Source organism: Hemitrygon akajei, chromosome 3, assembly GCF_048418815.1.
Source record: "Hemitrygon akajei chromosome 3, sHemAka1.3, whole genome shotgun sequence".
Classification (NCBI taxonomy): domain Eukaryota; kingdom Metazoa; phylum Chordata; class Chondrichthyes; order Myliobatiformes; family Dasyatidae; genus Hemitrygon; species Hemitrygon akajei.
The window spans coordinates 168,428,638-168,453,758 of record NC_133126.1 but is presented as its reverse complement, the minus strand read 5'-3'; the positions used below and the strand labels follow the sequence as shown (position 1 = coordinate 168,453,758).

General features: G+C 35.8%; 1 protein-coding gene across 2 annotated transcripts in view; it reads right to left on the bottom strand.

Moving 5' to 3' along the window:
• Window positions 1-25,121, bottom strand: part of abcc5 (ATP-binding cassette, sub-family C (CFTR/MRP), member 5) — a 123,110-nt gene that overhangs the window by 83,240 nt on the left and 14,749 nt on the right. For both annotated transcript variants that reach the window (XR_012098393.1, XM_073041261.1), the window contains exons 4-12: window positions 24,620-24,775; window positions 21,521-21,668; window positions 12,271-12,504; window positions 11,247-11,420; window positions 10,148-10,295; window positions 8,576-8,724; window positions 5,266-5,373; window positions 1,014-1,358; window positions 721-792 (exon numbers count right to left, since the gene is read on the bottom strand). Coding sequence is in view for 1 of the 2 variants with exons in the window: in XM_073041261.1 (XP_072897362.1) it covers window positions 721-792; window positions 1,014-1,358; window positions 5,266-5,373; window positions 8,576-8,724; window positions 10,148-10,295; window positions 11,247-11,420; window positions 12,271-12,504; window positions 21,521-21,668; window positions 24,620-24,775 (1,534 nt within the window). In the remaining variant the exon portion in view is untranslated. The remainder of the gene's footprint in view (window positions 1-720; window positions 793-1,013; window positions 1,359-5,265; window positions 5,374-8,575; window positions 8,725-10,147; window positions 10,296-11,246; window positions 11,421-12,270; window positions 12,505-21,520; window positions 21,669-24,619; window positions 24,776-25,121) is intronic.

Below are 25,121 nucleotides of genomic sequence, written 5' to 3'. Positions count from 1 at the left end.
CTAATGAATGGAATGTGAGGAACTCCATTCACTTGAATCCAAGGACAAGGTCAAATGGCTTTTTTTGCTTATCAATGCTCTTGATTGTGTATCAGCGGTTTAACATCTTTTTAGTGTTTTATTTTTTTAAAATCTGTGACTTGTTTCGAAATGCCTCTATCAAAGACAGTTATTAACATAAAAAAGCCTCTGATAGCCAACAAAATGGCAAAGTCCAAAAGGGTGTCAGGTTATAACAGGAGGGTTAATTTTACTTCAATCCCTATTGGTTGGGATGGCGTGGGGGTGCGTGGGGAGGAGGGTGGTAATCAGTTCATCAAGGCCAATGTATTCAGAAAAAAACATACAGAAGTGAGTGAGTCATGAGCAACAGGTTGGGACAGCAGGCTGTATCCAGAAAGATCTGGCTCAGTATTTACAGATCCATACTTCCAGCTCAACTGATCTGTAATTACCAGACTCATTAAAAAAGAGACACGAGGCATTAGAAAGGAAATTACTAAAGGCTAAACTGCATGTTTCACTTCCAGTGATGCAGGCTTAAAATGTTTCTTTTCCACACTAATTTGACAACAAAAACTCAAGCTTTATGAATGTGAATTTGCTTTATAAGATAACTTCAAGGAAATAATGTGTGGCCTAATAACTTCTAAGATTGTAACTTAATTCTGCCGTATACAATGCAACTATTTTGTAGATGAAAACTTAAAAATGCATTACCTGACCCAAAACTGCAGAAATCAAGGATGTCTTGCCAGATCCTACACTGCCACAGATTCCAACAAGCTTCCCCTGTCAGAAATGAGAAAGATCAGTTACAACTAATAGAATATCAAAATGGTTTGAGAAATCCCTTTAAACAAGAAATCAAAAAAACTAACTAAATTAATCCATCAGTTGTGCAAACTACAGGGCCAAGGCAAGTTATATATTTAAAAAACCTTGCTTCAAATTATCTTTTGTAACGATATATGATTTTTGTAATAATTAAACAATGTTTGTATTTTTCTTACCTTTTCTATGCTAAGATTGATATTGTGCAGTGTCCTCTGTAATCTTGGACTGATCAGAGAAATTTCCTTCTCATCTGGACTGGGCTGTAAGTCACTGTTTGTTAGAAGATATCCATTCTGCTCAGTTAAAGGACCATTTTGTTCATTCTGGTGCATTTCCTTTGTCTCTTTCTTCCCTCTGGATTCACATTTGTCCTTTCTCAGTTTGGGTGTCATCTTCGGCGAGGACTGAGCACTAGAATTTGGGGAGTCCCAAGCCAGAGTAGCATTCTTCAGTTCTATGGCGATTTGAGAACTTTCTGGCTTTTTTCTTATGATGTGAAACTCTTCCATTAGAAATAAACTCTGAACAGGTTGAAGAGGTGTAAAGTTATGACACCTGGTCAATGCACAATAAGCCAATGGCACAGGCAGCAATACACAGCAGCAGGTTAAAGGAAGAGATGCTGAAAACCAAATGTAGCTCATTAGGAGCAACTAACTCCAGGTGTAACTATACCCTAACAAGACTCAACCTGAAGGAAGATAATTCAAAATAATACTTTCGTGTTTATTTACTTTCTCTGTTTTAATAGAACACTTCATTTTAAATGCAGTTTGATTTATTAACCACATAGTCCTTATTGGTACAAAGTCTCACCTCTCAATCCTTGTGTTGTGTGGCACTACATTTGAGCTAAATAGAATTGTCTCAGAAGAGATTAGCTTAAAACTAAGCATCCACAAAAAGCTGTGAAACATCAGCAGTAGCAGAAATGGACAATACCACAATCATTTACATCATTTTCCAGTGCATCCTTCCCTCCATCATTATTATGAAGCTAGTTCAATGGTTGAATTGGGGCTGTATAAGCATGTAATAGATTTTGCTAAGTGGTGTCACAACCATCAGATCAGACTGATGTTCCCTCCTCATTCCCAGCACATCTGAACATTAATGGCGGTGAACAACTAAGTAGCTAGTAAAAACAGACAAGGCTCCAAGAACATCCCCATGGCAGGGTCTAGCATGTGTGCGAAAGAAAAGGTGGAAGCAGAAGCATCTACAGTGGTGCTAGAAAGTTTGTGAACCCTTTAGAATTTTCACTATTTCTGCATAAATATGACCTAAAATGTGATCAAATCTTTACACAAGTACTAAAACTAGATAAAGAAAATCCAATCAAATAAATAGCACAAAAACATTATACTTGTTCATTTATTTATTGAGAAAAATGATCCAACATTACATGTATTTATTGGAAAAAGTATATGAACCATTGCTTTCAGTAACTGGTGTGACCCCTTTGTACAGGAATCGGTAACTGTTGATCAGTCTTGCACAATGGCTTGGAGGAATTTTAGACCATTCCTCCACACAAAACTGCCTCAGTTCATCAATATTTCTTGCATGAACAGCTCTCTTCAGGTCATGCCATAGCATTTCAATTTGTTTATAATCTGGACTCTGACTTGGCCATTTCAAAACACAATCTTTCTTCTTTTTAAACCATTCTGTTGATGATTTACTCATGTCTTTCGGATCGTTGTCCTGTTGCATCATCCAACGTCTATTAAGCTTCAGGTGATGGACCCTTACCCCTGACATTCTACTGTAAAAAAAAGTCTTCAGACAATTTTGAATTCATTGTTCCCTCAATTATTTTAAGTTGTCTAGGCCATGAGCCCCAAACCACAATGCTCCTTCCACCATCCTTCATAGTTGGGATGTGGTTTTGGTATTGGTGTATAGTGCCCTTTTCCTTCCAAACATAGCAGTGTACATTTCTGCCAAAAGTTCAACTATTATTTCATCTGTCCACAAAATATTGCCCCAGAAGCACTGTGGAACAATACAGATGGACTACGCAAACTTGAGACATGCAGCGATGTTTTGCTTTGGAGAGCAGTGGTTTCCTCTGTGGTGTCCTTCCATGAACACCATTCTTGTTCAGTGTTTTTCTTCCAGAGACCTTAGAAAGTTTCAGAGATTTCTGCAAGTCATTTGGGTACTTTTTTTTTTTACCTCCTTCAGCATTGCACATTGTGCTCTTGGTGTGATCTTTGCAGGATGTCTAATCCTAGGGTGAGTAGCAACAGTACTGAGTTTTCTTCATTTAGAGACAATTTCTTTACTGTGGACTGATGAACACTAGATCTTTAGAAATGCTTTTGTAGCCTTTTCCAGCTTCATGCATCTCTACCAGTCTTCTTCTAAGGTCTCTGAAAGTTGCTTTGATCGAGGCATGGTGCACACAAAGAGGTCTTTCTTTAAAAGCGCAGGATCTATCAGTAAACTGATTTTGTGTGTGTTTTTTTTTAAAAAAGGGCAGTGCACCGCTATAACCCAAACCTCCAATCTCATCTCATTGACTGGAACAGCTGACTCTAAATAGCTTTTATAAAAGGCATCATCTCAGAGGTTCACATACTTTTTTGAACCTAGACTATGATTGTTTAAATGGTGTACTCAGTACTGACGACAGATTACAATTCTTTGTGTGTTATTAGTTTAGGCAGATCGTGTTTGTTTATTATTGTGACTTAGATGAAGATCAGGCTACATTTTATTAATAATTAATGCAGAAAACCAGGTAATTGCGAAGGGTTCACAAACTTTTCTTGCAACAGTACATTCAGCCAGAAATATTGAATAGTTCTCTATCTCAGCTACTTCCTGAATTACCTTCATGGAAGCCAGTCCTTAACAAATTCCATTCCCTTCTCATGATATCAAAAAAGTTCAAGAACAGTCGATACATAAAAGGTTATACGTCAGAAAAGTATCCCAGCTGTGACTGTAGACCCAAGCTCCAGAATTAGCTGTGACTCCTGCTAAACTGCTCCAGTAGTTACAATACTGGCATGTACTGGTCAATGCCTACAATCACCTGTTCACTATAAAGGGACAAATCTAATCCATCTAATTACTGCCTGACCAGTCTGCTTTTCTTTGTAAAGCTTGATTTCAGGTAGTGAAGTATTTTCCAATTCTGCCACACTGTCAATTGCTATCATGCTGTCATAATTGCAATAATTCATATTTCATCTCTGCAATTCAACTGTCTCACTGCTTGGATAAAGGCTATAATGAAAACAAAAGCATAGTAATCCTGGCAGAACCCCAGCTGAGTATCAGTGGCTTGAAGCCACTGTCCGACAATACTCTCCATGACATTGCTGATGACAGAGAGCAAACTTACAAGACAGTAATTGGCAGAATTTAAGTTATCCTGTTTATTTCAACTAGACACATTTGAGTATTTGCACAAAATCAAGGAGATTTGAAATAATTTACGTTGTACACATGGCCTGTACACAGAACTTCCAAAATCCTTAATATGGTTCAGAATTACATCAGCTCAAGTCAAAAACATATGGTGATTACTCCAAGGCACCCCATTATCAGTGATTCAAGTGTGCTGGAAAATCTCTGTGACATGGGACAGCTGGAAAGGGATGCCATCTGTCAACCCAAGAGCTGAGAGAGTCAGCTGCCATTAATATAGCAAGGGAACGGCTTTGCAGGTGAATGTGGGATTTAAAGGTCAGTAACTGATGAAGAACTTTTCTGATAGGTCCTGGTGCGAAGGTTGATAATCTGGCCATTTAAGGCAGTTTAAACCTGTACTGATAATTGTTCACTTTGAAAGACTGCATTTATCAATATAAAAGATATTACCAGAATACTTAATGTCATTAGAAAACAAACTAATTATACAGTGTGAGGTTCTCACTTTGATGTCTAAAATGATGACCGTCTTTCGCAACAATGCAAAACACATGATCAAACATGATCAGTGGTTGGAAGATGGACTACTTTTATATAAACATGAAAAGACAATGATTGCAGACTTAGAATTTGTATTTTTAAACTGTATAACTACAGTCAACTTCCTGGATTATGAGTTATGGTCAAAATTCCACAGTTCTCTCAGGGATAAAATAGCAAGTCTTAAGAAATGATACGGATGTGTATAAAGTGCTTCAGCACTCGATTTTCCTATCACTTAGTGGACAGAACATTTCATTAATATACAACTCAAATCCAGGAATATCATTATAGTTACAGAGTCACTCATCCCTTCACTTCACCAAGTCTGCACCCACTTACAATCATCCATTATTTATTCTCCCCACTTTTCCATTAATTCCCCATCACCAATTCATCAACAGTAAATTAGGTTTTGATCCAAAGCTAGCATCGGGCTTCTTAAAAGCAACATTTCTGTTTAAAGTATTTCAAAATGAATCGTTTTTGAAAAATACTTACTTTAAATCTATCCACTGCTACGGATCCCTCAGAAAGTGATCTCACGGAGAATGGAGTGACTTTAAGGGAAAAAGTCATAGCATTGAAAACAGTCACTACAGTAAAGGCCTGAAATTAAAGAATATAATGGTGAAAAACTGAAATTTACAAATTGAAATAATTTTAATACCCAAATAGAAAATACACAAACATTCAAGTCACTAAGCCTTTACCATGGATGAACATTAAATGGGAAAATTCATCTATCTTTTTTTACACCGTTAAATCATAAATTTTCAAGTCACTAATCATATTACAGACAAGAGAAAAACTATAAATGCTGGAAATCCAAGCAACGCATACAAAATGCTGGAGGAACTCAGCATGTCAGGCAGCATCTATGGGAGTAAACATTTGACGTTTCGGGCTGACAGCCTTCTTCTGGTCCTGATGACTTATTATTCACTTGCAACATCGTTAATGTCTTCTGGGATTCAAACATTACCGGTAATTTTCAAATAAAACTCAGTACAACAACTATTATCATTAATGGTACTCCACTGGGCATTATTGTGGACCTAGCAGTAAGCTGTCTAAAGCTAATCAAGTCAATGATTGCTTCAAAATAAAGTTTGAAAATTTTCTTGCTGTGACATTTCGGCCTTCCAGTGCAATCATTTTAGAAATGGAGGATGACAGGAAGGTTGGATTGAAAATAGCTTTTAGCTTAGTTGACAGAGGACTGTATATCTGGAAATTGCTTTATGCAAAATTTCATACATTTAACTGATTAGACAAAAGCACTGTGGATATTGTGGTAAAATGTTATCCCATAGATAGTTAAATGTTGTGCTATTTGTAATAGTGAAAATAGCTTCCTAAATGACAAGACCCAAAGAGTCCATGACATTGCAGCAAAAGTTTGTAAACTGAATATTTGTAAAGCAAGGGATACTTGTATGGCTGTTGTGGAGGACCACCCCCACTGATATCTCATGCCAAGATCTACCAAAACAGTGTCAGCCTTTTCAATTTCTCCAATATTAGTAAAATAACACTGGATGATCAGGAGGTTGAATGGTGACTCATACCTACAAAAATCTGAAATAATGACAATTAATAAAAGATTAAAACTAAATATCAATGGCAAGAAACTTGTTCCTTCATCTACCCCTACTTCTAATTTTTAGTGGCAGAATACTGGAATCAAAATCTCAAACAGGTTGATTCCCAAAGTACTCCTGGAATGAAATCTAACACTTACTCCTCTTTTGACTTCCTGTACCAATTAACACCTTACCATCTGAAGTCAGATATGAGATTATTAGCAAACCTATTCTGATACTTGCACTATTTTTTTTAAACTTCCTACTAGCCTGTACAAGATCACATCTGACTTCTGTTGCCATTGCTGAACACTTCCACTGAAAAAACTGGGGAACTGATCTGGATTTAACCTTTTATGACACAAGAGGGTGCTCTTAAGATTTTTCATCCAATGTGCAAACAATTTCAGCTAAGATACCAGAATAATTCCTAATGAAAATCTGCAACAATTCACACAATGTTTAGTATAAGACTGTTCAATTTTAAGGAGAGACCAATGGAAAAAAACATTTTGCCAACTTGCATTGCTTTGCCGAGCCCACTGCATGTACCACTAATAACAATGTGTAGAAACAATCTAACTGAGAAAGTATGACTGGCAATGGAAATTCACCCCTGACAGAATTCACAAATAACCACCCAAAATTTAAGACATGGAATTAAATTCGCTCTCACAGAATTCATGTGGGACAAATGCAAATAAATAAACATTTTTTTAAATTTGCGTTTTTTGACGACATGACTTCATGTTATGGAAAAATGCAAATGCCCGGTAATGCAGGTGTCATTGACCCTGTACCTAAAAATAGAATTGATAAAACCATAAACATTTTCTTTAGATCACAGATTATGTAAAAACATGTGTTAGTATCATTTACTTCTTCATTTTAAACATTTTACACCAATACTGAATTTTGAACACCAGAAATCTGAAAGAATAGAAATACTAACAGCTCAAGCAGTTTGCATTAAAAGTAAAATGGCTACTATCTCAGTTGACGTTCAACAACTTGAAAGTTTGTGATAGATCTTCCAATGACTGGTAAAACACCCCAAATTTCCATAAGTATAGCTTTTAGACTATTCAGTTTCTATCACAAGGTTCCTGAATATTCTTTCAACAGGAGGTTGGCTCTCAGAGTTCATTGCAATCAAGGGGCTTTATGATTATTTGTGGCCAGTCAGTTTCCCAAATTTCAGTGTTGTTCTACTATAGCCAAATAGCTTGGCTATGTAAGGTGTTACAATTGGAAAGGCTGGAGAAGTTGGAGGGAAGGTATACAGACTGTAAACGAAGACTGAGTTTCTGGACACCTTGACAATCCAATGAGGATCTAGATGTAGGCAATTATTTCATTTTTTGAGTGTGCCCTGGAGGTACAAGTATTCACAGATCCATGTATGGGGTAAGCAGCTATCAAGCTGGAGAAAAAATGGTGGACATGGTGGGTTGCTGGCAGACACTTTGGAGAATTGGCCTATCTCATCACTGAGGAACATTCAATGGTTTCTACTCCTGGAGCTGATTGGAGTTGTATTGTTTTCAGTCAAAATAAGGAATGAAGAAGCACTCATGTGCAAGCCATTAATGCTGACCAACTCAATTCATTATACAACTGCTCACAGTAGTCACTTTTCCACAGCAATCTCAAGGATTTCTACTTGAAACACTAAGTTATATTTTAGTTTCAGAGCAGAGTCCTATATTTTAGAATGAGAATCATTTCAATTAATTTAATTTTCATACAGATATTTGAAAGGGAGCACTAGGCTACTTAGTCCCACAAGATACTCTACCATTCAATGACATCATGCTTGATCTTCAATACACTCGGCACCATATACCCATTAAATTTCCACACCCTCTGCCTTAAAATTATGAAGTTTCTTCAAGTCATAGTCGAAGGAGATTTCCAACTATCCAAGGAATCGTTATTTAGAAACATGGAGTGATTAGTAGCAAAATGAAATTGGAATAATGTGTATTTTGGTTTCACACGTAAAACCCATCTGAGGATTTATCCAAGGAAAATAATTAAATTTGCCCCCTTAGTTTTGCACATTGACTCCGAGTTTTCTTTTATTCTCCCGTAAGAGGAAACATCAACACTCGCCGCATCATATTTGCTACCTGTAAACCATTCAATCTAATCAAAATGCTACAAAAAAAAACCAGCAGGGTTTTTCCTTCAAACAGTTAAAAATTTCCAATATGCAGACTAACCTCAGCAGCAGTAAGATCATATCCCAAGAGCATATGGGCAGAGAATGTAATTACACTTGCTATAACCACAACAATTGGAGCAATACCCACGCTGATGCTTTGAAAATATCCAGCGTATTCTAAGATTTGGCGTTCATCCTCTCTGATTTCTAGCAAGGAGAACAAAAGGGATCATGAGCAAATGAAGACTTAAATCGAAATCTAATGTGATGACATGCATATTTCAGTGAAAACAGAAAACCTTTATTAATTTCTCAAAAAAATACACATATGATAATTCACAACATGAAAAGAGTTGTAGAACTCATGTAAATTTTCAAAGTTTCTCACATTTTAATATGTCCTTACAACAGATTGATGCCTTTCAGCCCACTAAGCCTTTGCTACCTCGCAAGAGTAATTTGTTTTATCCTGACCACAAAATTTCTTTTCAACTTATTTTCATCAGCAGCCCTTTGATATTCCTGTCACAAGGAGACATTTATAGTAGCCAATTAACCTATCAACCAGTACATTTTTGTTATGGGGGAAGATGCAAACTCCACACATACTAGAGGTCAGGAAAGAACCTAGGTTGCTACAGCTATATGAGGCAATTCCAAGTTAGTTAATATGGTGAGAACTGTTGTACACAAGATTTACTAACACAAAGATTAATTAATGATAATGACATATGATGGTAAACTTAAAGGAGTTAATGGCATGGCAACCTTGCAAAAAGATCTTCCAAGCTCGATGCTGAGAAATATCATGTTTCAACTGTTACCAAATATCATTTCAAACATGCATGGCCTTTAGTAGCTGAGACATAATTAAACTAGACTGCACTCTCAGACAGCAATTCAAGGAGGAAAAAATACAATTTATATTTAATAAACAATTTTCAAACACTAGATGAGAACATGAACATAAAATTCGGATACAACTTAAAGTAACACATTTTAAAAAGTAAACCATTTTGAGATACTTATCAAGGAACATTATAACAAACAAACATACAATTAGATATTTTAGGCCTTAAATATTTGACAAGCAGAAATATTCCCACCGAAATCACAGTCATCGTACAAAAATTTTCATGTACTTTACATGAACAAGTTCCATTAATTCAATTAATTTACCTTGACTATTGAAGGAGGCTGCAAAAACTCAGCATATACACAATTATTTTAAGCAAAATTCTAGATTTGCACATTAAAATAATGAACATTTGGGAAATCCTAAAGATGTTTACAGAGTAAAGACAACAAATGCTAGCTGCCCTGTTGTTGTCACTACTGCAAAATCCAGAATATTGATTTGTATCATGTGAACCATGAACTATTTATCTATATGCAGAGGGTGAATAAATAATGGTTTCTGGTTAAAAGGTTAAGACTTAAAGTGTAAAGGGAAACTCCTACTAATCTTCAAATCAATTAAGGGGTTTAGAGTTAAGTAATTTGTTTCCACTGAAGTTGTCTGAAATCAGGAGTAAACAAATATTGATAATTCTAACAGGGACTAAAATTAAATCAGTTTAAAGTATATAGTGAATTGAAGAACTTAATTTATTTGGTATACCATACTCACTGAGAATACTCTGTGAAAATGCCTTCACCCAGGCATACATTTTAATAAATTTTATGTAAGAGATGACTTCATTCATTCTTTGAACACGCTCATCGGTCACAGAAATGCACTTCCTTCTGAAGTATACAGTCAGCCGGGACACGAACATCTTTTACAAAATAAAACAAGTTTCAGTGTGAAGCATGACTTCTAACTTGCAATAGCTGTAAGAGCTCCAACAGACAGGAAATAGATGTGATAACAAAGATATATGTACATCTTTAATAGTAACTTAAAAAGTGGAAAATTGGAATGTAATATTTTTGATTCATAGAAAGTAGAACAGAAAAAGGCGGTGTCGAAGCAAAAAAGCAGGAACGAGCAAAATAAGCATGAGTGAAAAGCAAAAAATAATTTGACCTTGCAGAGCATAATGTTTCCTATAATAACTTGTATGATACATTACCATAATTTTTTTCAATGAAAGGCAGTAACAGTAATAAGTGCAAAAAATCTATTTCAATACAGAAAAAATATAAATGGAAGAGACAGTAAGGACTGCTTACTATAAAGAGACAAACTGAGATTCCTCCAGTACAGGATGGGTACAATAGGTTCTTTCATTCAATGCATTATGAGAACAGCGGACATCAAAATACAGCACACAGAGATTATTGTTTTTATTGATCATCCCTGTAATCACTCTGTACTTTCAGAAAATGACTTAGAAAAGTGAAATTCAAATTAAAATCACCAATTTACACAAAATCTGCATTTTCAAATGGGAGAAGATTAACATGGTAGTGAAAACTATAAAAAAGAGCAAAGTTAAAAATCTTAAAAATACAACATGGAAACAAATAACATACCATTAATTACAATCATCAGTTCCAGACTGATAGAAGCTTAAATCATATTGTATGTCAGAAATTTGTCAAATCCCATGGCAACAACAGCTTATCAAAGAAAGCATGTACCGGTAATAGTAGTGGCCAGCTCACTGTCTACGACCATTGAATTTATTTCAAAATTAACTTTACTGCATAATAAACATCAGTGCAATGCTCCAACTGCTCTTCAACCCAGTTTATTTTGTGTTGAAAAACTAGTAGTTACTCACCATAGCTGGATAGAAGAGTATAAAAACTGCAGACCCTAGGAAGGCAGTGGGACCAAGCAATGTGGCATTATAAATCATTCCCAGAATTGCTACAAGAGGTCCACCTGCCAACAAACTTCCAACTGCAACAGCTTCAAACAATCGCTGTCCATCACTGGAGCAGATGTTGATAAGCTGGACAGAAAGCAAATCAAAGTTAGATGGGTTTTACTGGTTAAACAAAACACATGTCATTCCAATTTCATTTTGCTACTAATCACTATGTTTCTAATTAACTAATAAATGTCCCTGTTAACTTTTGCTTTTCAAATGGTCCAGCTCTTGCCAGTAAGTGCCTGTGGGTCGAAAAGGACTGCTATTGGCATCTAACATGCCTAGGTGAAAGCCAAGAAAGGTCCTTCAAAGTAAGTCCCTGAATAATTGCAAAACTTAGAACGTTAAATCTATTAACTCACTCTACCACAGCTGTGCTCCATCATGCTGATTCCTCTGCACTTATGGTGCAACAGGGAGGGTGATGCCCATTAATAAAACCACTTCAATCCTATACTTGAAATTCCCTCGGTTTCACTGGAGATAGCATGGTTGATGATATTTAGTAAACTTTAGAAACCATTTCAATGTCTCTCAAAAGTTTTACAGCTGGGGCTGGAGCTTTGCTTTCTAGGGTAATGTTTCCTTAACGTACACGGCCTTCATGTGGCTTGGACCTCCCCATGGAGTTTGGGAAGCATTGGGCCAGAAAGATCTCAACCTGATAAAGAGAGGAATGAGGAAATCACAGTTGCAGATCTCAGGCCATTGCTAGGTAACTTTCTATCCATTGTTGTAGAGAATGGGTGTTTTGTATCAATTTTGATGCCAAATTTGTACAGTGCAACTTAATTATCCCTTGAAAGTTTCATGATCCAGTTTTTGCATGTCAATCCTTAAATTTCAGTACTTTTAGTCTCTTTCTAAATCCATATCATTTCTATTCACCGACTTCTATGTATCACTGCTATAATGAGCTTTGGAAACATACCTCACCCAAAGATTTCTCCTTCATGTTCTTAAGTTTCAGAATTTTATCAAATGCCATGGTAAGGGCAGCTCCTCTAAGCCTGGCAGCAGTGCGATAGTTCAATGCCCAGGTCATTGCCAAAGACCAGGAGCGGATTACTTCTGTCAAAAACAGCCCAAGACTCAACAGCAAACCATACCGCAGATTCGACTCACTCAGTGCTGCATAATCTAGAAGACGTTTCACAAGAAAAGCCTAGAAAAGGAAAACACTAGTGTGAAAATGAAAATGTTTCTGTAGTTTATTTTAAAAACAAAAATTTCTGAAGTGTACATATCTTAAAAATTTGCATCACTAATTTTACCATGTTCCATTGCGTCAATCAGAACAATATACCTACAATTGATTGAAGAGTGAATTGGTAGTGTTTTCAAAACACAGCTGAAAGTAAACGCTGGGAGTTTAATGACACTAAAGCGGGTAAAATGCAAAAAAAAACCCACATTAGAATATTTTATGATACTCACTTCAACCAAAATATTCACTTCCTGCACAATCTACAATATGGATGTCAACATTATGAATAGAAAAAGAGGAAATAGAAACCATAAAAATGGTATTTTTAACACATCATGATTTCAACTCATTTGAGGGGGGACTAATTTATTGTTTTTTCAATCAGTTCCAACAATCAAACTCACATACAAGTGCAAAAAAAATGCAAGTATTTAATACATTTACACAAATTTCTTCATTCTCATAAGTTCTGTCCATTTCATCTACATTGCTATCACATACGGGCAATTATCTCAATAAAGTACATTAATAAGGCAATGACATTTTACAAAATGTTAAGTATTTTGATGAAAAGTTGATGCTGTAGAACACCATTACATGAACTACATTGCTTTCCAGTGCATGTATTTTTTTCCTTTTGGAAAAATGCAAGAAGATTCAGTGCTTGGCTCACTACATCATGCACAAACTCAGAATATAATTCACAAATTGTGCCATCAGAAATAAGGTATTGTCTGACTTATGGATGTTTCCAAAAATGAAACATAAACCTATGAGAATGTAATGGCAATTACAAGCAAGGAATGTAACAGACTATTCATTAAAACTCTTCAGTTTTAATCATTCTATTTGCACTCATTCCAATACATTAAAGGGGAACTGGTCTTCCAGCATTTTGCCGGTGTTGCTCAAGATTTCCAGCTTCTGCAGAATCTCATGTTTATGGGGAATTATTAAACTTTTTAAAAAGTTATATATATTCAACATTTCCATTCCAAGGAGTTAGTGTCGAGGAATGTAAAAGGGGAATTATTGTTTATATTTATAATTGGAAGGAGCATGACCACCTGAAGATTTCTTTTTTTTTAAAAAACAGGAATGTATTTTGGAATAAGGTAAAGGAGGAATTTGAGCTCAATTTTACCTAGAATTTATTTTTCTCATTCATTTTCTTTAAAACTTAAACCTAGATAAATACTAAATATTTTGGGGTTCCTTAGAAAAATGCTTAACTACTCAATTCTTCCAGCTATAAGAACACAAGCAGTTCAAGTTCTTTGGACTACGGCAAATAGACTCTACAGCTCGTCATGATTTCAACATCAATATTATTTACTGTGGTAACCATGTATAGCTTAAAATTGTACTTGCCAATGAGCTTCCATGGAGTTTCTCTAAATTTATGGATGTGCTTTACAGTAAAAAACAACCTGATGACTATTATTAATAGTGATACATTAGGATTTATTCAAATGTCATTGATACATTGATTCACTATATATTGCCCATAACACATTGATGTCTTTTGCTGCCATTAAGTTGCTTAATTAGCCAGACAGTTAGCTAGAGTGTGGGGAATCTGTGGAATTTGTTGCCACAGGTAGCTATGGAGGCCAAGTCTTTACATATATTTAAGGCAGAGGTTGGTAGATTCTTGATTAGTCAGGACATGAAGATATATGGGGAGAAGGCAGGAGATTGGAGCTGAAAGGGAAATGGTTCTGCCATGATGAAATGGCCCAATTCTGCTCCTATATCTTATGGTCTTAATGATTTCAGTCATCTTGAATACTTAAACTTGTGGTTCTGCCTACTCTGTGCATTATTTTAGCATATTGTTTCCATACTTATGGTACAGCAGAGACAATATTAACAAGTAGAGCCAAGGTACAGAAGTTATACAAGTCCTAAAACTCCATTAACTAGCTTACTTGGCAAAACTACTGCTGTTCCAGATCAATGTGTGCTTCCTCATTCGCATTACGAATTTGCTTTACTAACTTATACAGTCATATCAAGCAATATTCTTCTGATTAAATTTTGGAGAAACATAAAAACCTAAGATCAAATTGGCATCTAAAACCAAAATATACATGTATTTTTATAAATACAAAGCATCTATCATTTCAATATATTCATTAATTAATTTTAAATCAGACTTTGGGCAGAGCTTTGATGTATCACACAAGTGTACAATTTAAAACGTCCACCAGAAAGAAAACAAAATATGCATGCACATGCACCCAAGTATCAGAACTCTAGGCAACAATGCAGCATAATGCAAGATAAACATATCAGTAAAGATTTAGAAAGACATAAAACAGCTCTGGAGAAATTACAGAAACTGCTTGGGTCCATCAGTTCAATCATAGTCACATCAGTAAATGAATCATACAAGCTTTGTAAATAGAGCTAATTTGCAAGTTAAACATTAACTGCAGTCCCAGCAATTCTTTCTGACTGATTCACAGAGGAGAATCAAGCCCTACTTGGAAGTGTGTTGTGATGCTGAATCGCTCATCTCATTTTCTCTCGGTAGCTGATTCCATCATGATATTGTTTTCCATGGCAAATCACAACATAAAAAGCAGCTGTCCATTTCTTGATCACCTCCACTATGCGAGTCAAGTGTGAAGTAGCTGTTCTTGGAAAACCTCCAGTCAACATTTTATAGAGAGCATATAAAAACTTCTATAAGGATGGAAATTTCAATGGAAGACTGAATTTGTATGGATTCAGACTTTACACCTTAGCAGCTGTAAATAAAGAATTAGTGAAGGCACAAGAACAATTCTGTCATTAAAAGCAGCCCAGTGGTGATCAGACTACACAAAACATTATAAAGGACAATAGTAATAGGAATGGTTAACGTTTCATGGTGAGACCCTTTGTTCTGATACAGGGCCTTGACCTGAAATATAAACCATTCATCTGCCTCCACAAATGCTGTCTGACCCACTAAGTTACTCCACAATTTGTTTTTTGCTCCAAGTACAGCATCTGCAGTCTCGTGTCTCCGCTATAACAGGAACATTTCAAAAAGATTATTCATCCCAAGTTTTAACTTGAACCAAGTTATTATCATCCCTGCTCAGAATTGTCATGCAAGTCCTGCCCACATTTACCTTCTGAAAATGACTACATTTAAAAAAGCATACCAATAAAAGAAAGCATTCCCACACAGCATGCACTGAATTATTTCCAAACACAGTAAAATCACAAAGGAGAACATTATTCTACAAGACTTTTAAAAGAGCAATGAAATTAAGATTGCAATCAAAGGATAAGACAAAATCCATTGTTTCTTTTCTTCCACAGTAATTTCCTTTCATTGAAATATTTCCAATGAATATTAAAACTGTAATAAACTGTTGGTATAATCAATTTAAAATTTAAAATCAAGATGCTGACTGGATGGTTTTAAACTGCACTGCAAATGTTACTGTTTGTAATCACTACCTTACCTTAAAGCATGATGACCACTTGCAAATGACTCCTCACTGCATTCCAATGCATCTTTAACATGGCTATCCTGTGAATGCTAAGAAAAGCTTCTGTTGTGCATTTTACTAGTGTTCTTTGAGTTGTAAATAAATCACACTATTCAAAAACCCAAAGTAGCAGAAAATGTAGTGGACTTTCCTCTAAAGTAACAGATTCTCTCATCTCTTCATCCTTTGTTCACTGACAAAAATCCTAAAAAGAAATCCTAGGAATTTCTTAGAATTCATTCAAGATCAATCAGAAATCATCCTTCTCTAGCTAATAATCAGGTTAAAAAAATGTCAATGCCTATTCCAAGTAATCAAATTATCAGCTTTTCCTCATCTTCCATGACTTAACTACCAAGTTTTCAGTGATTAAAGATTTTAACTATGTTTGACTGCAGAAATTCAGGTAATTGTCTTTGCAGCAAATTTGTGAGGAGATCCAGTGGAGGTTTGAAGATAATGACTGGCTTAGTCCAGGTAGATACAGAAATAACAGGCTAAGAGACAGACAATTCAAATTTTGGCCAATGATCTGGAATTCAGTGACGATGGAAACAGCAGCAGTGTTTTCAATTTCAGCAGCACTTCAGAATGAATAACTTGCAGGGCAATGGATAAGGAGTAAAGGAATATGACTGAATTGGTTGTTTATCTGGAGCAGAAGATACCATAAACTTGCTGAGCTAAGTAACCTTCTTCTGAACCTTAACTATACTATGACCCTTTTGGCTCCTTTTGAAATACCTGTCCAGAAACATGTGAAATACTACAGTTTATTAATTATTTCCAGAATACAACTCCCAGTTATTTTTAATTTCATGGCTATTGACAGCAGAAGACAGCAAAAGTGTCGATTTTCATTTGTGGGTCAGAGGTGAAGAGTGAGCAGGTTCAAATTCAGATTACCTGTCCTTGCCCTAGAACATTGATACAATCATGAAGGTGGCATACTAATACCTCTATTTTCTTAGAAGTTTAATAAAATTCAACATATTACCAAATGTTCACACAAACTTCCACGGAAGTATCCTGGTTGATAGTATCATAGACTGGTATGGCACAAGAGGCTGCATAGAGTAGGTGACACCACTGTTCCATGATAGAACACAGCCCTCTTCATTATTGAATGTATCTATATAAATCATCATGGACACAGCCCTCCCCACTTTAGACAATATCTACATAAGGATCATGGGCACAGCTCTCCCTGCTATTGACAATATATACTTAGTACAAAGAAAACTTTCATGGTGGCAGCATCTATCAAAGATACTTATCATCTGAACTATGCCCTTTTCTCACTGCCATATTAAAATGAGGTACAGAAGCTTGAAGTCCTACACGTCCAAGTTCAGGAATAGCTACTTTCTTACGAGCTACAGGTCTTTGTACAGAACCCTAATCCTATCTCAGCAATGAAACATGATCAATCACCTCTTGCACTTCCATGGACTTATGTTGCTTATTTATATTCACACTGCTGTCTGTAAGGAGGTTGTACGTTCTCCCCGTGACCACATGGGTTTCCTCCCACAGTCCAAAGATGTACCAGTTGATAGGTTAATTGGTCATTGTAAAATTCTCCTGTGATTAGGCTAGGGTTAAAACAGGGGTTGTGGGCAGTGTGGCTTGAAGGTCAGAGGGGCCTATTCCACACTGTATCTTAATAAATAAATTATTGAGTAATATCAATAAAGAAACAGGCCCTTCAGCCCAACTGATGAATGCCAACCAAGATGCCCCAATCAAGCTTGTTCAATTTGCTAGCTTTTGGCAGATTAACGTCTAAACTTTTCCTATCCACATAACTATCCATCTGTCTTTTAAAGGATCTTGTACTGACCTCAACCACTTCCTCTGGCAGCACTATTTGTGTAGAGAAGTTGCCCCCTCAAGTTCCTGTCAAATCTCACCCTTCTCTCGAAAATCTATGCACTCTAGTTCTCAATTCCCCTATCCTGAGGAAAAAGACTTCAGTACATTCATTCTATATATGTCCTTCATGATTTTATACACCTCCATCAAATCATCTGTCTCCAATGCTTCAAGGAATAAAGACCTTGCTTGTCCAACTCTCCTTATAAACTCAATCCCTCAAATTGTGGCAGCATCTTTGTAAATCTTTTTTTACCCTTTCCAGTTTAATAACATCTTTCTAGAGCAGTGCAACCAAATCTGAATGCATACTTCAAATGCAGCCTCATCAGCATCCTGTACAACTGCACCATGACCTCCCAAACTTTATGCTCCATTCCTTGATTTATGAAGGCCAAATACCCTGTCCAACTGTACCTCCACTTTCGGGAAACCATGTACATTCATTCAAAGGTCCCTCTGTTCAGCAACAATCCTCAGGGTCCTGTCGTTCACTGTGAAAGTCCTACTCACCTCTGTTTTTTTTTGACAAATGTCCTGTTTTGTGCAGTTTTTTTTTGGTTCCAATGTCTTGTACAATTTATATAGTTTTGCCTAAGCGCCTGGTTCAAGTTTTTCATTGAACACGTTCTTGTTCATTGTCAGTAAACTTGACTCGACTTATATTCAGTAACTCCAGACTAAAGGATTAAATGCCTACAAATTACGATAATCTGTTCGTTTGTTAAAGAGGACGTATATGGAGCTCGTGTCATTGGTATTTTAAAAGTGCAACAAATGGACTGGGCAATAAAATACTTATCAATATTTTAACATAATATAAATATATACTTAACTGGATTGGCAGATAAAATGCACATGTTCTGATTGTTAAATCAAATGTTGGGTTTATTTTAATTTTAGGCTAATTACCCAAAGTTCATGACAAAAATACAATATTTATGTCAGTCATCAATTGTTGTTTTCATGAACTCCACAGGAAAATGCACCAAAGCTCTTCTCATATTGAGGGGAAAACTGTATACTTTGTTTCAATTCAAGAAGTGTTAGAAAGTTGTTTGAGAAATCAAACTAACAAATAAAATTACAATTTAAAAAGCAGACCGTTTCTTTGATGCATAAGAATACCAAGTAATCTGCCTCTTCCCTAGATTTCCAAATGCCAGTTAAGAGTAGCCATTTTCCACTGATCCAAAGCATTCAAAGTCACTGTAATAAAAAGTTCATATTCATTCCCTTCAGTGAACCTACATGGATTATGCAGATCTCCATTCTTGAGCATGTATATATAAAAGTGTTTTATGGTAACATCAAATTTTCACAAAGCTTAAAATTTAGCTGCACCCTTCACCATTGCTTTTGTTCAGTACATGAGCAAACAATTTAAAAAAAACACCACTCCAATTCTACTAGTACTGATTTACTTGTTGTGTACACCAATACCAAACTGGAAAAGAGTACTCTGGGGTTCCTCATATTGTCAATCAACTCAGCTAGATACTAGGATTTGCGCTTGAGCAAACCAATGCATTTCCGTAACATACAGTACTTTTCCTCAGCCTTAACATCAAGCTACTATTTAAATACAAGATAAAACAAACCCAGTTGAAAGTCACCTTCTTGGTCTTCTGATTTCATACAATTGTTATCGCATAAGCAGAATACAAGAACTACTCAACAGGCCATTAACATCTTCTCAAACATCACCGGAATTTAGAAAACTTCAAATTTCATATTAACTTGCTGGTCAGAACAGTACAAAAACTTCAATTAGCATGCCACTTCTAATCAATGAAAACTTTTTCCCAATGCAAAGAAAGGAAATTCTAGGCAGTTATGAAAAAAAAAGTTCAAGCACATTGCTTTTGACTTGAAAAAGATAAATCTAGAAGTGGTCTGACTGCATAATGGCGTGGCCAGAGGAATTTTCTACTGCTACTCTTCTCATTACAGTTAAGCTTTTATCTCATTAGAATAACCAGTTTATTTTTATTTGTAAAACTCAATCCAGAAAGCAATATAAAATGAAGTAACTTCTTTAAATAAGATGTTCCCCCCCCCAATAAGGAACTAGACTCTCTTTGAATAAAAAAACACAAATGAATCATTTCACCAAAAAACTTGCTTCATGAGCAAAAATTAAATTTTCAAGTTTCCTTACATCTTGCTCCACCTCAACTGGTTTACTGATTCACTTTTACATGAAATCACTTCAAATAATGTTCCAAAATCAGAGGTTGTGGAATGTACACAGAACAGATCTTCAGAGCAAGATATTTCAAATATACCTCAAAAACAGCTTAGTAGAAAAAGTTCTGCTATCTTTGCAAAAATGAGAATTCCACTCAAAACTAGATATTTTTGCTCACTATCCCAAGCTACAGTCCATGCTTAAGAAAACCTATAGAGTTAGCCAATTCTTTCTTCAAGTTCCTTAGAAACACTGGCAATTAACCAGCACCCCAACTCCACCCACCATCCCATCCCCAAAGAATACCTTGAAGCCTCTTCATCTTATTGTTCTTTTCCTTTTTACAAAGCAAGCAGATACTGCTTCTTAAGTTGTTATGTAAACCAGAAGGATCACCCATTTTAATTTGTCAAATCACAAACTTCAGCCATCACTGACCAAACACTACCAGGTCCTTTTTTGTTTCATTTCCCAGCTTTCAACTTCCCCACCCCAGTAAAATTGATACATACTGTACTACACATTTCTGGAGAGAGCAGCTTTCTGCAGGAGGAGATTCCTTTTCCACAGAACTTTAAAGATGTCCTTCCAGAGCAAAAACAACATGGTTAGAAGATTCAATTCAAGTGACCACACGCACACTTAACACAAACATTCACAGATAGCATCAGCAAGTCAAACAAAAAGTATTCTGAATAAATACAATACGCTTCTCCATAACTAATTTCCAACTGAATTCAAACATACTTGATTACCTATTATTTGTTTTGTGTTGTAATAATGTCATGCTCCAGGAAGGTGTTCCATACACTGCATTAAAAAATGATTAGACTTCAAGTTTCAAATGAACCCACACTTAAAAACATGATGCAATGTTATTTACTGACACATTTGACTAACTCTGTAGTAGATTTACTCAGATACTCCAAAAGAAATTAGGAAACAAGAAATGCAGTGATTTGTGAAAATGGTTCAACGTCACACTTCCACTACATTAATGCGATTCAGATGCAGTTACCCATCTTCATCCTATAACCTGCAGCTTATTCAGCTCTGCTTAAATGTAAAAAAGAAACTTCAGAGTTCCAACAATACTTTGTCATTAACTCCAAAATGTGACACACAGGGATGCAGCAAAACTCCAAAACATCAAGTCAACAGAAATAATTCCATAGTTGTTTTCTTCCATGCTTTACCTTCAACTCTAATGACTGCATTTAGACACTGAGGTAAATGGTTAATGGTATATTAGCCAGTGCAATGATAATTATTCTGAAGCAAGGTCATAAGGAATGAAAGAAGAGCTACAGTAAATTGTGATGTAAACCAGGGTTAGAAAGTTTCTTTTGTTTTCTTCCTAACCAAAGAAAAAAGCCCATAAAAATTAATGGAAGTTCATAAATCTTAAATAACTTACTGGTCCACAGAAGCCGGCCACCATTGTAACCATCAAGCAGATCACAGAGATGACCAGCCTTGTCTGGCAAAACCTCCAAATCACTCTGTTTAGTGAGGCATTTTCCTGGCCACATTCTTTCAACTCTGTTTGCCACAGCCGTTCTAATCTGAAGAGAAGCAATATATTTTTAATTTAAAGAATTAAACAAGAGCTCGATAAAGGAAATGTTTCCCAGTCACTCAACATTTACTTTATTAGGGCAACAAAGAAATTAGTCCAATCAACGAGGGGAAATATTCAGTAACAAAGACACACATTGTATAAGGTACAAGATTTTAATTTGTGGAAGTTTGAAAAAACATGATCTGAATTTTTTTTCATAGTTTTTAATAACAGTTTATTATAACTGAAACTGAGGTGCAACTTGAAAGAATTTTTTTCCTTTTCTTAATATTCTCAAGTCTCATGACCTATACAAATCAGACTGCTGAACAGGTGCAAGATTATTCAGTTTTTTCTGATAAATTGGTAGCTAATCACCCTCAAATATTGCCCAATATTCCATAAGTTTCATTCCTCCTTCATTAGTCCCCAGTAGCTTTGCAATTTATTCCTTCTCACCTGACCTTCACCCTGCCCCAATCTCCTCCCCTCCACACCCCTTTGATTTCACAGCTCAGCACAGTGCAAACACTAAGGCCAACTAGAAATGTGTCATTTGGACATCTGCTCAATACCATTTCATAAAAGATTACAGAAATTTTATCCCATTTTCTTGGTAATTCAGTAGGATTACATTAACATGGATCATATTTTATTACAGTGGAAATTAAAATTAAACAATACTCTACCACTGATCAAGCAATGATGATGAAACTAATCCCCTGAATATGAACACTCAGTTCAAATGAACAATCATAAAATGTCAACTTGTTCTCTCTCCACTAATGTAGTGTGGATACTTGTGCTTTTCAGCCTCTCTTCCTCACACTTTAAAGGGTGATACAATTTTGCAATTCCATTAGTTCCTTGGCTGTATCATGCCCTTTGTTCGATTTACCACTACTATCTCAGCTTTGAACTTGCAGGTGCAGTTGATGTATGACTTCACTCGCATGAATCACATTTCAAAATAATTTAACGAGGGGGAAAAAAATGAACTTGATTAAAAACAGCAGCAACTTATCTTTATAAAATCAGGAAATTTTTGCTAGGCAAAGAAGCATCCAGAAATTAAATTTCAGTAATTTACATCAATCTTATGGTTTCATTGTTTCAGTATTACCTGATCGGCTTCTCTCCGGCCGGCATGAAATAGTATCTTTATTTACAATAGCAACCACGAATCATTTTAAATCCCCTCCCCCCCATTTATCATATTCAATTTCTTACCATCTGATACCATCAGTTGACATCCTCTGCTCAGAGTGCGATAAAATGGTTATGATTATGATCTTGTTCCTTTTTGCTTATTTGCACCTTCTCTGTAGCTGTTACACTTTATTCCACATTCTTTGATTGTTTTACCTTGTAATATCTCAATGCACTGTGCATTGAATTGATATGCATGAACAGTATGAAAGACAAGCTTTTTAAACTTTATCTCAGTAAATGTGACAATAGGAATGCAATTTCAATTCAATTCAACATCTCAAAACTTTGGCCTCATTACAATTTGCCTGTCTCAAACCAAAGGCTTGATAAATTGCCACTTAACTAGTCTTAAGTCTATACAAACCAACAGAAAGTGGGGTACCTTCAAAAAGAGTGCTGTTAATGTTCACAGTGTATGGGCTTTGATAACAATGCTGCAATTTATTATCTTAATTGGGATGGATAACGAGTGCCAGCCTTGCTGCAAATTAATAACAAGTACCCAAACAGAGCAACTCATTGTAGAAGTGGAAACTGCAGAAGGGGAAAAATGCACTCCAAGGTTACATAAAGTACTGTATAAAATAAGTGTACTGCCAGATCTTTAAAAAAGCTAAGAGTAACCTGCTGATAACTGAAAAATGTAAACAATCCTTAACAGTAGATTAACTCCATAATGCTTATTCAAAAAGGTGTGACTTTTTAAAAATACAGCATTTGAACATAGATAGAGGTTTAAACTTGCACCTTATCTGAAACTGTAGTTGCCCTTCAACTATAGCAACGAGTTCATTTCAAACCTCGATGGGGGTCTGTGTGGAACTCACACATTTTTCATGACCTCGATGATTTCTTCCAGGTGTTCCATTTTCAACAAAACATAAGGATAAGTGGATTGGTGGGTTCTTTGGCAATTGTTAATTGTTTCTAGCCTATAGGTGAGCAGTAAAAACTGGGCTGGAGCTGGTGTGTTAAGAGAAAAATAGGATTGAGGATAAAAATAGGATTAAGATTGGATTAGTGTAAGTAGGTTGTTTAGTTCAGTATGAGCTTTGAGGCCCAAATGGTTTACTTCCATGATTTATGTCCCTGTGACTCTGCTGAAACACAGCACCTTGACCATGCAGCATTGCTTCAGAACTACATGATATATTGGCCAAAATGATTTTCTCATACCCTGTACAACTCAAAAAGCTGAGTAAAAAGGTGGACTGCAGTGAATATCTTACTCCAGAGTAAAATTCCCTATCCTCTCAAGCAGTTTGAGAATCCTTTGATATATTCTGTACATTACTGGCAGCAGATATACAGTACTGTGCAAAAGTCTTGGGTACCCTGGCTATACATACGTGCCCAAGACTTCTGCAATTCCTCCAACCCATCTAGGGAAAATTCTTCAGCCATAAATTCCTGGAGTTCCTTTGGAGTTAAAAGGGAAGGACAAGATTTGCTTGTGATGCTATACATACACAGAGAGACTATTCAAAAAAAAATCTCAAGCAATCACCCTTCTGCATCTTTATATTATACAAAAGAAAGTTACTTGAGTATACCAACTGTATTATAAACATATTCAGAGACCAGTGGTTTTTGAAAGCATAATAAACATACCTAGAGGTCAAGAAATATTAAAGAACCTATTTCATATACAAAAGCTGCACATGAATGCTGGTGAAAAACTGTAATAGCACAGAGATTAGTCAAGATGATTACAATACAACTGTTTTGGGATCACACTCATACCTTCTGCTGTTAATTTCAGAAGATTCATATTTTGACAGGGGCCAAACATCTTCCAGCAATAGATGCCCTTTTTTATAAGCCGTGAATGCCAAAGATGTCAACCAACTGAAGGTCATAAATGAAAAGAAGCCAGCATTGTCCACAGGATGCTGTTGTCTAAATATATGTAGGAAAACGGAAAACATTATTTTGAATTAAACATCAGGATCTAACTATCAGAACCCATTCCCCTTATGGAAATCGTTCTCGTGCGCTCTTCAGAATAAGATAGCAATTTAATATCTTTTCTCAAACATACAATCTAAAAACCAGAGATCTGTCCATTTCTAAACACTATCTTACGTAAATTCTTCATTACCAATACAGGTGGCCCCCACTTTTTGAACGTTTGATTTACGACCACTCGCTGTTACAAAAGACATACATTAGTACCTGTTTTCACTAACCAAAGAGGATTTTCGCTTTTACAAAAAAAAGACGTCCACTTAATATGTGTGTTTAC